A 15,672-nucleotide genomic window follows, 5' to 3' on the forward strand; every position below is an offset into this window, starting at 1 on the left:
CCTGGCAATAATCAACAAGCACAAGCCAAGTGTGAGTATTTTCTTCCTTTTGTTTTTACAATTCCAGCTGCTAGTTGAAAACATAAGCATTTGCAAGCTGGGTCAAACCCAGAAATCTTAGTCTCTCCACAGCACTTTCTTCTCTTCCAACTGAGAAAACTCAGTCAAATATGATTCTACTTCAGTTACAAACTAAATGAGCATCTATGATTTATTAATACATCTCAAAACTCATTTTAAACTTAAATAATTTTTCAGTCCACATTCTTCCTTTGAACTAGTATTTATCTTACAGCATGATATAAAGTACTTAGCAATAGCCCCTTTTTTCTTTCAAGCTATTTTTAAATGACCGAAGATCATTTGATTTTTGAAAATGATAATGTAATGCATTTGAATGGTGTCTTCAAAAATCAACATGCTCCTGGCTGGCGTAGCTCAGTGGATTGAGCGCGGGCTGCGAACCAAAGCATTGCAGGTTCGATTCCCAGTCAGGGCACATGCCTGGGTTGTAGGCCATGGCCCCCAGCAACTGCACATTGATGTTTCTCTCTCTCTTTCTCCCTCCCTTCCCTCTCTAAAAATAAATAAATAAAAAAAAATCTTAAAAAAATCAACATGCTTGTACTAGAAACTGAAAAACAAAAAATCATTCGTTACCCTCAACTTAAAATTCTCTTCACTGTTATCCACTCTGAAGTTTGCTTCATGACCCCTTTTCTCCAATTCTGTGTGTGTATAAACACACTTTCTATGATTAAAATATAAAAGGCCTTTCAAACATAATATACAGATAATTAGAAATATTTTGTGTAAAACCTATTAACATGACCATTTTGTTTGAGATGTTAAGGTTTCTTTTCAAATCTGATGAATGTGAAATTGTAATTCGCTATAACTTACCTGCCCGACGTCTGGCATTCTTTGCTCTACAGAATAACATCACTCTTTCTCCCACCTGTTTCCTGTGTAAGCTTTCTCTGATTTTATGTGAGGTTGTTTTTTTATTTTTATTTATATGTGTTATTTTGTATATATCTGTAACATTTTAACTTTATGATCCCTTTCATACTACAGAGGGTTGTAAATATATAAGTGTACATAATGTTATAAATTATGCCTGCCATATATCCAAAATAACAAAAATATATATTTAACCCAGGAATTTTATACTACAGGTTGTATTTACATTTTAAATACAAGTAAATTGTATTTTTGTGTAAAACTTTTTTTCTAAGTGGATTGAAATTTTTCCTACTATTATTTATTAAATATGTTTCCACATTGATTTGAAATGTCACTTTTCAAATCAATTACATGTCCATACATGGGTCTGATTCTGGACTCTGTTCTGAACCATTGTCTAATTGGTGCAGAACCTCCGTACCTGAAACCGCTTAAACACCACAGCTTTATTTGTGTGTTTTGTCCTCTGTGCGGCAGGTCTGCTCCTTGACTTCCCACTTTTCAGAACATGCCATTGCTCTGCATAGACTTTTACACTTCAGACTGATTTCCAGTTGAACATTACATTAGATTTTTATTTAAATTGCATTGAAGTGTAGACCAATTATGGAAGAATAACATTTTCACGATGATGAGTCCTCTTACTGAAGACCATAGCACATCTCTACTTTCATTGTAATCTTTTCTATTTTTCAAAAATTATTAATTATTTAGTTTTTACATTTGAAATTTTTGACACTTCAGTTGGTCCTGCTGTGTAGACTATAATATTTTTATTGAGAAAATGATCTCTACATAGTTGATATAGCTAAAATACTTGATAATTTCAGAATTTGGCTTTACTTTTTTGTTGAAATAGGCAACTTATTTTAGCCCATATATTTTTACAGATACTGTCTTTGTCTTGAATAAGAGTACCTTTTAGGAATGAATATGTTTATAGGACAAAATTCAGTCAAATTAGTTGTTTCTATTTAGGAAAAATTTCCTAAACAGAATGAACAGAATGTGATTTACATTTAACCAAGCGGCTTCTTGACTAGGAGAAAGGAAATCTTTTTTAAATTCTTTACTTAATTTAGATGCTGGAAAATATGCCATCTTCATCTTATTTCATTTCATTATTAGTTATCCTATTAAAAACAAGCAGTCCATTAATATAATCTTTCCTTCAGCTAAGGTATTCCAAAGCACAGTTCTCAAATTTAAAAAATAAATGCATTATTTGACACCTCAATGTGTTCTTGTTTAGAAACTTCATTTTTATGAATCCTATTTGCTAAAAAACTTTAGAATCTAAAATTTTAGCACTCCATTCATAAATAATTTGATTAAATATTTCCAACCCACTTTGAACAAATACAACCAAAATTTAGAGAACCAGTTTACCAAAAGTTCAATACCATTGCAGAACATACAATTTGATTTACAAATAGTTTTTCAAATAGTCAAACTTTAAAAAAAGTTTGACTAATGATAAGCAGTAAATAGAGAAAACATATTGTGCCATCATGAGATATGACTTTAATTCAATATCAGCTTTGTCACACACACACAAAATTATAGTGTAGTTACTCTGTGTTTACATTAAAATGTTGTAAATTTTAATAGCTACAGCTTATCATCAATTGATAGAATGTAAGAGTTTATGAATAGAAAATAAATTATATGTATCACAACTAATTCCAAGAATACTACAACCCCATAGGTTTTTTATTTACAAAGGATATAGTTTTACCTCGATGATGAGTTTCAACAAATATTTCATTCAGCTCCATTACAAACAAGTAATATTTATTTTCAATGTTGAACTTTTTAAATAAACTTAAGAGAGACTTTACAATAAGATTTACAAGAACATTAGGTATTTTATCTTCAACAAATGTAATTACAAAAGTGTTGCTTGGATTACAGATGTGGATTTAAAAATTAAGCTCATTTAAAATTAATTTAACCAATTTTCTCTTTGAAGCAGGAAATGAGACTGAAACAAGCCAAAAGTCACTTAATGGCTTGCAAATTTTCTGTTATGCACTTTTCCAAGAAAACTTGATATCAAAAAAGATTATTTCAGAAAAAAATATCATTTGCTCTAAATAAAAGCTTGTTTTTCGTAGCACGATATGCAAATACTCTGCCAGCAATTGCATATATCAAATGATCATTCAGGGCAGTATTCTTAAAGGACTGTAAATTCTGAAACAGATGCTGCTTAAAGAGATAAAAGTTCATATTTACTTAAAAATTAGGCGCCAAATTTACATCTCACAAGAAAGCTGATGGTGAATGTGCAACTTAAACAGAGTGTGATTTACATTTAACCAAGTGACTTCTTGACTAAGAGAAAGGAAAAAAAAGAAAAATCTTGGAAGTCTGAAAATTTTCTCTTAAGACTGAATTCCCAGAAAGAGACAGTCATCTTTAAGTGGTCCATTTGAGTTGCTGCCTCTCAAGTCCACCTTAATCAGATGGAATGGAGGTGTCATATTTAGATACAGTTACAAACAGCAGGAAACAAGTGCCTCTTTATTTTCCACATCTGAATATAGTAAATATTTACTTTAACCTTGCTACACCTGAATCATTGCTACTCATCCCTGCAGTCAACCTTTGGGAAGAGTATCGGATTCTCTCTCTGCCCCCATCCTTCAGTTTAGTGAGGGCTCTTCTCCTGCCCTCTCCCGGACCTCTCCACTGGTCTCTGTCAGACTTCACAGTCTGTCCGTTCATCTGCTGCACTGTCAGCTTCCACTGTTCTCCGAGCATCTTGACTGGAGTCAGGTCATTTTGTGGTTCCAGCACCTTACATGTGGAGCAGGCACTCAGTAATTATTTGTTAAATTAATGGATCAGAAAAATTAATTCCAGGGCCCCATCGCAATAATATGATTTTTCCTTGTTTGTAATATTTGCATGTCTTTACTGATTAGATTTGTTTTGTTAAATAGACATTTTTTTACAGCAGTTTTAGTTGCATAGCAAAATTGATTAAAAAAAGTAGACAGTTTTTCCCTTCACAGCCCTGCCCATGCACACATGCACAGCCTCTCTCAGCATTGGTACCCCACACACTTTGCTGTTTATTAAAATCCATGCACCTACATTACAGTTCACTCTTGGTGGTGTACATTCTCTGAGTTTTGACAAATACATAATGTATATCCCAATTTAGTATCCTACAAAATAGTTTCACTGCCCTAAATTTCCTTTGTGTTCTGCCTATTTTTCTTCCCTCCTCCCCAAGCCTCTGGTAACCTTAGATTTTTTCACTGCCTCCACAGCTTGGCCTTTTTTTTCTAATATCATGTAGTTGAAGTCAGTACGTAGGCTTTTCATATTGGCTCTTTCACTTAGTGATATGCACGTAAGTTTCCCCATGTCCTTATAGGGCTTGCTAGCTCATTTCTTTACAACATTGAATAATATTTCACTGTCTGGATGGGCCACAGTTTATTCATTCACCTACTGATGGGACAAGTTTTGGCAATTATGCATAAAACTGCTACAATATCTGTGTACAGTTTTTTGTGTGGGTGTGTTTTCAATGCATTTGGGTTAATACTGAAGAATGATTACTGAATCTTAAGGTAAGTGTACATTTACTTTTGTAAGACACTGCCAAACTGTTTTCCAGAGTGACTGTAACATTTTTGCATTTGCACCAACAATGAAAGAGTTCTTTTGCTCCACGTTCTTGTCAGTATGTGGTGTTGTCAGTGTTCTGGATTTTGGCCATACCAATAGGTTTACAATGGTATCTTGTTTTAATTTGCAATTCTCTAATAACATATGAATTTTTAAAATGATCATAAAGTTCTATCTTCTGATATCTTCTAGACAAGTATCTTTCCCATATTGTATGTTTAATTAGAGTTAAAAAAACTATTTTCTTATCTAATGACATGAGGGGGAAGTGAGTGACTGGGAATTTGCATGCTTTTTTTTTTCCAGAGGGCCAGAAAAATCCCAAGATAAAAATGACAATTCTTTCCTTTTGATTGCAAACTTCTATAGTATATAAATTGCATATCTATTTAACCCATTTTTCTGCTTCAAATTATGATTAATTATGAATATCAGGAGTATATTTTTTAAAGATGCTTGTATGCAAGAAATTGTACATATATTTTTTAAAGATTTTAAATAAATCTATTTCAAGCTCCCCATACACCACGGCTGATGAGCTCCATATTATAAATTCTGCAGGAAACCCTCTGCCATACAGTATTATGAAACAGTGTCTGGGTCCATGGGAGTCATGAAGCAGTCTATAAGGCTATCACAGCCATGTTGCTGTGTCTCCTCGTGGTATCAATGTCTCTACCAAATGCTGAACAGTGAGTAGCATTCTGGCATTGCACACTCTAGAGTAGTTCCTAATATACCATTTAGGAAGTTCAAGCTCCAGATGCCTTTGTGCATTTCTCAAAATTACATCTACATTTTATTTTTTAGCCCTGCAGACATCCGTACTACTGTGGTCCATTTTATGTTCTACCACCCTAATGGTGGTACTTGCAATTAGCACAGTTTTTAAAAAAATGTTTATACATACTTAGATCTCTTTCTAAACTTTATGTGTGATTCCTTTGATCAGTCTTTCTGTTTTTATAACAGTACCAAATGTTTCTTATTCTTTTTTCTAATGCACTTTAATTGGACAGATTTGTAACCTATATATTATATTAGAAAATCAGAAGTCTCGGACAAAGCTTTTGGGTTTCATTTTAACTAGTAGAATGACTGTGTGTTTTTTATAACATTCTTGGCAAATGACTTCCCAGCCTCTGCTTGAGGGAAACATCTTATCCATCCACTGTCACACAATTCTTTTAGAAAATTCTCACTTATATTTAGTGGAAATGTGCCTTCTTGAATTTCTTATTTGGTTTATTACTTTTCCATTAATTACCTTTATTTTTCCAAGACATTCTCTAAGATTCTTCTTATAACTTTTTCTTTCTTTATGTATTATTGTTCTTAATAATCTCAGATAATCTGTAATTCTAAAATAATCTGTAGGTAGATGACTTTCAAACATATATCTTCAACCCTGATCTCTTTTGGAATATATAGGTCCATGATTTCAACAAGTTTCAATATATAAGTCAGTGTTCAGACTTGTTAGCATCAACACCTGCCTGCACCTCCTGCTAGCACCTCAGTGTACCCTAAAATAAACTCTTCACACACACACACACACACACACACACACACACACTCTCCCTCTTTCCCCTTCTCTGTTTATAATTCAAGTATTCAAGCCCCATACCATTTTAGTTACTGGAAAACATGCCAGTGACTTAAACAGAATGGTCTCTGTTTTTATGAAATTGAAGTTCTAGGAAGCTATGTAGACAATAAACTAAATTAAAACTTGATCAGTATATACTATGCCAGGCATGGATAAGTTCTGTGGGAAAAATAAAAAGGAAAGGGTGGCTTGCAGACTGATTGGAGGACAAATATTTTATAAGATCATCAGAGAAGCCTGCTCTAGTGACGTGAAAGATAAGCAAAGACTGTGGCGTAGCTATTTGTTAGTGACTTAGACTGGAAACAAAACATTTATTTAATTTTTTCTTTTCTGTTAAATACATATTTAATTTCTAATTTTGATGAACAATTTTAATTGGCAGTGGTCCATTAGGAATATAAATAAGAGGTAATATTTCAGTAAATTAGAATCCTAATTTAATAAATTGGTTAAGAAATTTTCTTCCAGATTATTTTGCTCTGATTTATATATCGTTTTTAAAAGATTTTATTTACTTATTTTTAAAGAGGGGGTGGGAGGGAGAAAGAGGGGGAGAAAAACATTAATGTGTGCTTGCCTCTTGTGTGCCCCCACTGGGGACCTGGCCCAGAGTCCAGGCATGTGCCCTGACCGGGAATTGAACCAGCAACTCTTTGGTTCTCATGCTGGCACTCAATCCAATGAGCCACACCAGCCAGGGATATAAACCTTTTTTAAAAAATCAGTTAATCTTATTGTGTTAAGAACATTTAGCATGAGATCTACCCTTAGCCATTTTTAGTGCGCAGTATGTGACAGTGTAAGTACATGGTTGTACAGCAAATCTTTAGAGCTTCCTCATCTCATTTGAATAAAATGTTATGCCAGTTACTAAAGAAATTAGTAATAAAATTACTAATAAAATTAGTAATTCTCATTCTTTTTCCCTGTAGCTTCTGGCAACCACCATTCCACTCTCTAATTCTATGAATTTGACTCTTCTGATACCTCGTAGAAATGAAATCACACAATAGTCATCTTTCTATGACTGGTTTATTTCACTTAGCAAAATATTCTTATGGTTTATCCCTGTTGTTGCAAAAATTAAAAGTAGGACTACCAAATGACCCAGTAGGCCCACTTCTGGACGTCTGAAAGAATGAACTGAACTCATGGTCATGAAGAAATGTCAGTCCTCCTGGGCTCACTGCAGCACTGTTCACGATGGCCATGGGGCAGAGACAGCCCATGAGCCCATCAACAGACTGATGGATAAAGAAAATGTGCATACATGCAACAGAAAGCTATTCAACCTTTAAAACAAGGAAACCCTGCAATATGCACCCCCCCTCCCCCAAAACACACACACAGAGATCTTTCCTTTAGTTTCGGCAGGTGGTAGTTGCTTAAAGATTAGTTGCAGTGTGAAATTGGAAACCATATCAATGAACTCTTCATACTCTTGTGAATTAAAATCCACGTTTCTATTTTGCACTTTGAATGGATCTTTTATTTATGCAAGATTCTTAACATCATGCTTTGGTCATTTAGAAAATAGTGGTTTAATGAGTTATTCAAATTTTCCAAACATTGACACATCATTGTACCGTATCGAGAGGTCACATATGTTAATTTTGCCAAGGAAGCATATCAAGAAATCTTTAAGTATTGGGATTATAAGTTTTCAGATTTCTAATTATGACTTGAAACCACAAAGCCTATCATTGATGACAAATATTGTCAGTTGTTAACCTGGGCATGATAGGTTAACTCACTTCCTTTATTTTTAAGAGAATGGTCTGCCATATACCTAATCATAATAACCACAGTTTTGCCAAACATTTATTTTCAAGCAATAATGGTGTTTCAAGGAAAACCAGCTTGTTTAACCTGCCAATCAATCACACCAGTGCTTTTCCTTAAAAGAATTATCATATTACAATATGCAGTTGACATGTTTGCTATATACTTCCCATTTTGACACTCAGCATAGTAAAAAATTATTTATATAATGGCCAAAAATGTGATAAAATTATCCATTGAGGGTCAAGAACATTCTTAAATAAAAGGGCATTGTTCTTGCTGTGATATATGGCAGTAAAGAATACAATAACCACCATGACCTCTAATTATGCTAAAGCACCAGAACTTTTACCCACCATTGTGTTTTTTTTTTTTTTACCATCTGGGCAAATGTCAACACAGTGGAAAAAGTAAATTATGTCTTTATGATTATGAAAGCTGTTTAGATCTTGTGATATTCTATGAAAGGGCCTGCTGGAATAATGTTTCTAAAGCACATTTTTTTGTCACGTCACTCCGCTCAAAAGGTTCAATTGTTTATCATTGCCCACAGGGAACTTTAAAGACAAGTTTCCAGCCTAGAATTTAAACTTTGCACAATCTGACATGAATTTGTGTTTTCACCCCATATGCTCCTTTATGCAGACTGGCTCTCGACAAACGATGTTATTGCTGTACCTGTTATAAACCTTGGGAGTTTGCAGTTGCTTTCCATGGATTATAGCATGCCTTTGCCTGAGGGCCTCACCTCTCACATTCTTTACACACGGGTCCTGCCTTTCCTCAAGGTCCAAACCAAATGAGGCCTCAGTGGGTACCGAAGGTCCCCCTTCTGAAGGCATACTCTACTTTGTACCTCTCCCATATCACTTATTTTCTACCTGGTCATAACCTCACGTGCCCTGAAGCTGTGCAGGATGCTTTACATACAGTGGGGGCTCCATAAATAATTGTTGAAGAAACAAATATTTGATTGCATCGAGCCATTTATTTACATGGTTCACTGCAGCACCCATATGAGATTTCTAGCTGAAGTTAGTGTTAAGGTTTTTGTTCCCTCTATGAAGTATTTTTTTGTTGTGAAGCTTATTATAGCACAAGGCAATTCAACTCACACCACTGATCTCATTAGCCAGTCTGTTCTTTACACTTTCAGACTTGTATAAAAGTCTGTCAACCAAAAGCATAAGGATGCTAAAACACTTTGAACTGTGTAGAAGAGTATTTATTCTTTTAAAGTTACTTTTGAAAGTTTATTGAGGCAAAATTCCCATTTAGTTATTTTCCTTGGATATCTAGGAAAATACTCAGAATAGAAGAATTACCCCTTAAATATGTCATCTTATTATTTTTCTCCTGATTTCAAATTTAAATATTTTATGGACCATAATGAAGAAGCATTGCCTGATTATGAAATGCTCATACCTAAATCACTTTGTGTAGATGATTATTTAACTTAACAGCAAGCTAAATATGCTACCTATAAATTACATCAGAGACTAATGAAAGCTGGCCTTTGAAGGAGTTTCAGGGAGCTGGTTTCTTTTCACAGAAGACCCTAAGAAAAGTTTAGAATGTAGAAACAAAATGAGGTTTCAGTTCATTTCTGCATTTATCTGTGTAACTTGGGACCAAACTTCCCATATTTTGTTGTTAGTGATGGCAGGTATGGAAGGATAAATAATATGTCTTACCTGGAAACAAAGTAGTGCCTGTTTTACTATCTTTTGATCCTTGAGAAATGTACATCTGTTTTTCTCTCTAGCTAAAATGGTATTTATAAAGGGCATATTGATATATTGCTATTTAAGGACTTATGAGTAAAAAAGTAAAAGCCTTCTATAATTAGAGGCCAAATCATTAACTGAGGGGTTCAATGAATGCATTTCAGTATAAGCAAGTCCAGCACAAGTCCTTACTGTGCTAAGTCCAGTGGTCTTGCAGATCCCATAGCTTCCATATCTGTCTGGAACCAGAGTTCAGACGTCCTCCTGTAGCCTGGATGACTTGACAAGCTCTACCAAAACAGTGCTTGCTCCATAATGAGTTGTTAGTTACACTGATGGTACTGCTGCTATGAACTTGGCCAGCAGAATCCCTGACAGTCTAATAAGGAGGTCCTCTAATCACTGACACCCTTGCTACTACCATCCCCATTGCCATTGGGTAGCTGCTGCTAGGTATAGTCAAGAGTCAGATGGGTGCGGTTGGGTCTCCGAGGTCAGTCATTCTCACCACAGCTAGATCAGTTCGGCTCTTTTGGGCGGGTTCTTTCCCAGCTATGGCAGGAAGGAGGAGGGTAATCAATTTCCTTTCCTACCCATTGCTCTGTTCAGCCTAATGGGCTCACTCCAGCTGATTCTAATCACTCTCACAGCCTCTCCCTTACAATATAAGCCACAGAGAAATTTGCTGGGGACAGTTTCCCTTGTTTGTTGCTTCTTGGACCTAGAGCTCCTAGGGCTTCTTTTGCCTGACCACTTGACTTAGTTCAGGGGCCAGACCTGCTTCCTCTCTCTTTCCGCCTCCACGGTGGTTGAGCATTGTAACAACGCTTCCCACACAGGTTCCATCCATTCTGGGTTTCTTTCTGCAGCAGCTTTCCAGGCTTTCCAGCACCTGTACATTCAACTGGTTCTTAATCAGAAGGGAGAAAAAGCTAAAATTCTTCTTTTTTATGTTCTTCTCCAATAGAAATATAAAATTTAATTTGCTGAAAGATACTTACTTATTGCAAAATACATGAGTTAATGCTATTTCAAATTTACTAAGTGCAAGAGTTTCCGCCTCCACAAACTATTCTATATTCATTTTCTTTTTACTCTGATTTTTCCTGAACAGCGGACATTTCTATTTAAAAATATCATTTTGTTCATTTGGGGGCTTGGAACATAAAAGCAGATACCATAAACTAAAATAATTAATTATTTAATTAAGAAGGGTGTCAGCTCTAGGACTTTACCCCCACCGATGTGATAGTTGAGGTCATTCCTAACCAGTGACAATTTCAGTTTTTGTTGAAAGAGTCCTGGGTAATTTGAGAGAAGGTGAAGGGAAATCAAATGGAGTAGAAACAAAATGAATTGTCAAATTAACCCTGCAGTTGCCTATACCAAGAAAAGAATGTATACTCGTATGCATGTCCTTTAAGATGTCTACAGGCATTAGTAGCTTGCTACATTTTATTACCTCATTTGATGAATGTTCCACATGATAGATTTCAGAAGACTTTCATGAGATGGCATTGAGAGATGGTATAGTTCAATTGATAGAGTTAAGAAGACAGTGTTTGGTCTTCCCATCCCACGTAAAATGTGCAAGGAGAGTGTGTGTGTGTGTCACTTCTTTGAATGTCCTTTAATGCTATCAATATTTTACTTATGTTTTGCCTAGTTGGATACACAATGAATGATCTCATTTTTGAATGGCAAGATGAGGCACCTGTACAAGTGGCAGAAGAACTCACTCTGCCCCAGTTTCTGTTGAAAGAGGAGAAAGATTTACGATACTGCACTAAACACTACAACACAGGTAGGGCTTGAGTATTCTTCATTTCACTTACAACTTGGGTTTTTATGGTAGTCAGATGGTACTTAATTGTAGTGTTAGGTTAATTATTTTCACTGTGGCTTAATGTTTTACACAGTAATAGAGCAGAAAATGGAAACTTATAGATGCTTTGACTCATTGCATATTATTATATAATTTGTTTATATGGGGCCAAAGAAATGCTTGGTGTTTAATTATATTTAATTTTTTATGTGTATGTGAAAAGCCCTTAATTACATAGTAATGGTGTTTTGAAAAAATTCCTTTAATTTCTATGTGAGAAACAAAATGTGCTTTTTAACCCATCCTGGTCAGTAAACATGGTATTTGCTAACAAAATGAAAGAAATTGCTTTTTTATTTTTTAAGACACCAGTTGCCTAAACATTTGGCCACAATTTCTTACATTTTAAGGTGTTGTTATTTAAGCATCTACTATTCACACTGACACAGTATCTTTTTGCTTTTGAGGATAGATGTTGAATATAGTTATTCACATCAAAGACTGAAAGATTTAATATGACAGTTGTACATTCCTGAGATCTGTTTACTTCTCTCAAGTGGCACAGGCTAGTCCCATAATATCTATTCTAACTATCTAGCACATTCCTACAAATTCTGTTAAACTGTCTTCAGCGGAGGCATCACTCTGGTGTGGTTAGTGCGTGGCCTCCCACTAGTGTGAGCTGCTGTCTCTATCATTTTATTACATTAACTGATTCCTCTTGGGCTTAGAGCTTCCCAGAACTGTGATCTGACCTTTTACTGTACAAAGCCCCAAATCTTTTTATCTCCTTAATCAATTCACAGTCTCTGGTGAAAAAGTCACTGACATTTTCTCACCCCTTACCACATGTCTTCGGGGTTGGGGGGTAGATATTAATTTAGTAGAGAGTTCAACTTTAACATCTCAACATGAAGTGAAAAGCAGGGGGGTTAATACCAGTGTCCTTGCTCAACTCTATAGGGGTAGGTGCAATGATAAAGAACTTTCAGAGAAATGTTAAAAAGTCTTTAGAGCTGGTTTCAGGCTGCCAAAACAAACAGCCACACACTCGGTGGTGTTTCTTGCCCATCTCTCCAAAGCCCTCTTCTGTCTGTCTCTGCCCTGCTCTGTAATCTGGCCACGGTGGCTTGCGTTCTCATATTCGCTGTGCTCATTCTTGCTTCAGGTCCTTTGTACTTGCTTTTTCTTCCATACATAAACCTCTTTCTCCAGATTATCCCAAACTTAATCTTCTCACATACTGTAGGGCTGCTCAAACATCGACTCTTCAAATGACTCTTTGTTATAAGCACATGTTAAATACCCAAATCCACTCCCCTCCTTCTTCCTGCTTTCACTATCTGAAATTATATCTTCAATGTACATGTTTACGTACTGGTATATATTATCTGTTTCTCTCATTACCATAAGTTTATAAAGCTAAGTATTGTATCTCTTCATTTCTGTATTTCTGGGCTCTGCTATAGTGCATGGATGCTCAAAAATGTTCATTAAGTAAAATAATAAAGATTAGATTTCATCAAGGGAAACATGTCTGTGCATGTGAAAATATTAAAGTCTGCCCTCCAGGAGGAAGGGAGGAGGAACAGTTTTGCTGTAAACAGGAAAATTTTCTTTTAGATCTACATCAGCAAGAATGCTTCCCACCAATTTTATTGAGGGACAATTGACATAAAATTTAGTGTACAATGTGTGATTTGATACACATACACACTATGAAATGATTCCCCCTATTTAGTTCATTAGCATATTCATCACCTCACACTTTTATCTTTCGTGTGTGTGAGATCATCTAAGTTCTAGACTCCTGGCAAATTTCAGTGATACAATACAGTATTATCAACTGTAGTCGCCATGTTAAACATTATATCCTCATATCTCATTCATCTTATAGCTGAAGAATGATTTTAAAAAATCAACTTTATTGAGATATAATTCATGTACTATAAGATTGGTTTGTTTAAAGGATATAGCTGGATGGCTTTTAGTATATTTGCAGAGCTGTGCAACCATCCTTGTAATTTTGGAACATAGTATCACCTGAAAAAAAAAACAACCTGACTTCCATTAGCAGTCCTAGCAACCCTAGGCAACCACTAAGCAACTTTCTGTCTCTACAGCTTTATATTTGCTGGGTGTTCCATATAAATAGGACTATATGTGGTCTTTGTTACAGGCTTCTTTCACTTAGCATAATGTTTTTGAGGTTCATCCTTGTGGTAGCATGTTTTAACCCCTAGTGCATTCTTAAGGATTTTCTATATGCAAGATAATGTCTTCTGCTTAAGAAGATAGTTTTACTACTTCTTTTTCAATCTAAAAGTCTTTCATTTAGTTGTTTGCTACATTATCCTGGCTAGAACCTCCCAGTACAATGTTTCATGAAGGTGACAAGAGAATGCATTCTTGCCTTCTCAAACTCAGTAGGAAAGTGTTCTGTTTTTCACCATTAAGTGTGATGTTAGCTATAGGTTTTTCATAGATGTCCTTTCTCAGGTTGAGAAAATCCCTTGCTATTTCTAGGTTTTTGAATGTTTTTATTATGATTTTTGACAATTTTTTCTTCTTTTTCTCTTTTTTATGTATTTTATTGATTATGTGATTACAGTCATCCCATTTCCCCCCTTCACTCCCCTCCACCCTGCACACCCTCTCCCACCCACATTCCCCTCCCCCCCTCCGCTTTAGTTCATGTCCATGTGTCATACTTACAAGTTCTTTGGCTTCTACATTTCCCATACTATTCTTACTTTCCCCCTGTCTATTTTCTACCTACCATCTATGCTACTTATTCCCCATGCCTTTTCCCCCCTCTTCTCCCACTCCCCTGTTGCTAACACTCCATGTAATCTCCATTTCTGTGGTTCTGTTCCTGTTCTAGCTGTTTGCTTAGTTTTTTTTTTTTTAGGTGTAGTTGTTAATAATTGTGAGTTTGCTGTCATTTTACTGTACATGTTTTTTATCTTCTTTTTCTTAGATAAGTCCCTTTAACATTTTATATAATAACGGCTTGGTGGTGATGAACTCCTTTAACTTGACCTTATCTGAGAAGCACTTTATCTGCCCTTCCATTCTAAATGAAAGCTTTGCTGCATAAAGCAATCTTGGATGTAGGTCCTTGCCTTTCATGACTTAGAATACTTCTTTCCAGCCCCTTCTTGCCTGTAAGGTCTTTTTTGAGAAATCAGCTGACAGTCTTATGGGCATTCCTCTGTAGATAACTCTTTCCTTTTGACTTTCTGTTTTTAAGATTAGCTCCTTATCTTTAATGTTGGGTAATGTAGTTATGATGTGCCTTGGTGTGTTCCTCCTTGGGTCCAGCTTCTTTGGGACTCTCTGAGCTTCCTGGACTTCCTGGAAGTCTATTTCCTTTGCCAGAATGAGGAAGTTCTCCTTTATTATTTGTTCAAATAAATTTTCCACTTGTTGTTCTTCCTCTTTTTCTTCTGGTACCCCTGTAATTCGGATGTTGGAATGTTTAAAGATGTCCTGGAGGTTCCTAAGCCTCTCCTTATGTTCTGAATTCTTATTTCTTCATTCTTTTCTGATTGGATGTTCCTTTCTTCCTTTTGGTCCACTATGTTGATTTAAGTCCCCATTTCCTTCCCATCACTATTGGTTCCCTGTGCATTTTCCTTCATTTCACTTAGCATACCCTTCATTTTTTCATCTAATTTGTGACAAAATTCAGCCAATTCTGTGAACATCCTGATCACCAGTGTTTTGAACTGTGTGTCTGATAGGTTGGCTACCTCTTCATTACTTAGTTGTATTTTTCCTGAAGCTTTGATCTGTTCTTTTGTTTGGGCCATTTTTTTTGTCATGACATGCCTGTTATGTATAAGGGGTGGAGCCTTAGGTGTTCACCAGGGCGGGGCAACCCAGTTGCTGGGTTGTGATGCTGTATGTGGGGGAGGGGTCCAAGAGGGAACAATGGCACTTGCTCTGCTCTATGCTGGATTTCAGTCACTTCCCCCACTTCCCCCAAGCAAACTGGGCCCTTCTGGTGTTGATTCCCGGGTGGGTGTGTTTGTGTGCATTGTAGGACCCTGTGGGTCTCTCTAACAAACTTTCCTGTGAGGCTGGGGGTCTCTTCTAGCACCTCAACCCCC

The 15,672-nt window shown here is 35.9% G+C and overlaps 1 protein-coding gene across 2 annotated transcripts in view; it reads left to right on the forward strand.

The window, feature by feature from the left end:
* The window catches only part of GLRA3 (glycine receptor alpha 3), a 136,835-nt gene that overhangs the window by 83,696 nt on the left and 37,467 nt on the right, over nucleotides 1-15,672 (forward strand). For both annotated transcript variants that reach the window (XM_045831527.1, XM_045831528.1), the window contains exon 6: nucleotides 11,399-11,536. In XM_045831527.1, the coding sequence (XP_045687483.1) occupies nucleotides 11,399-11,536 (138 nt within the window). The remainder of the gene's footprint in view (nucleotides 1-11,398; nucleotides 11,537-15,672) is intronic.

Source organism: Phyllostomus hastatus, unplaced genomic scaffold, assembly GCF_019186645.2.
Source record: "Phyllostomus hastatus isolate PE091 unplaced genomic scaffold, TTU_PhHast_1.1 phas_contig_159, whole genome shotgun sequence".
NCBI lineage: Eukaryota > Metazoa > Chordata > Mammalia > Chiroptera > Phyllostomidae > Phyllostomus > Phyllostomus hastatus.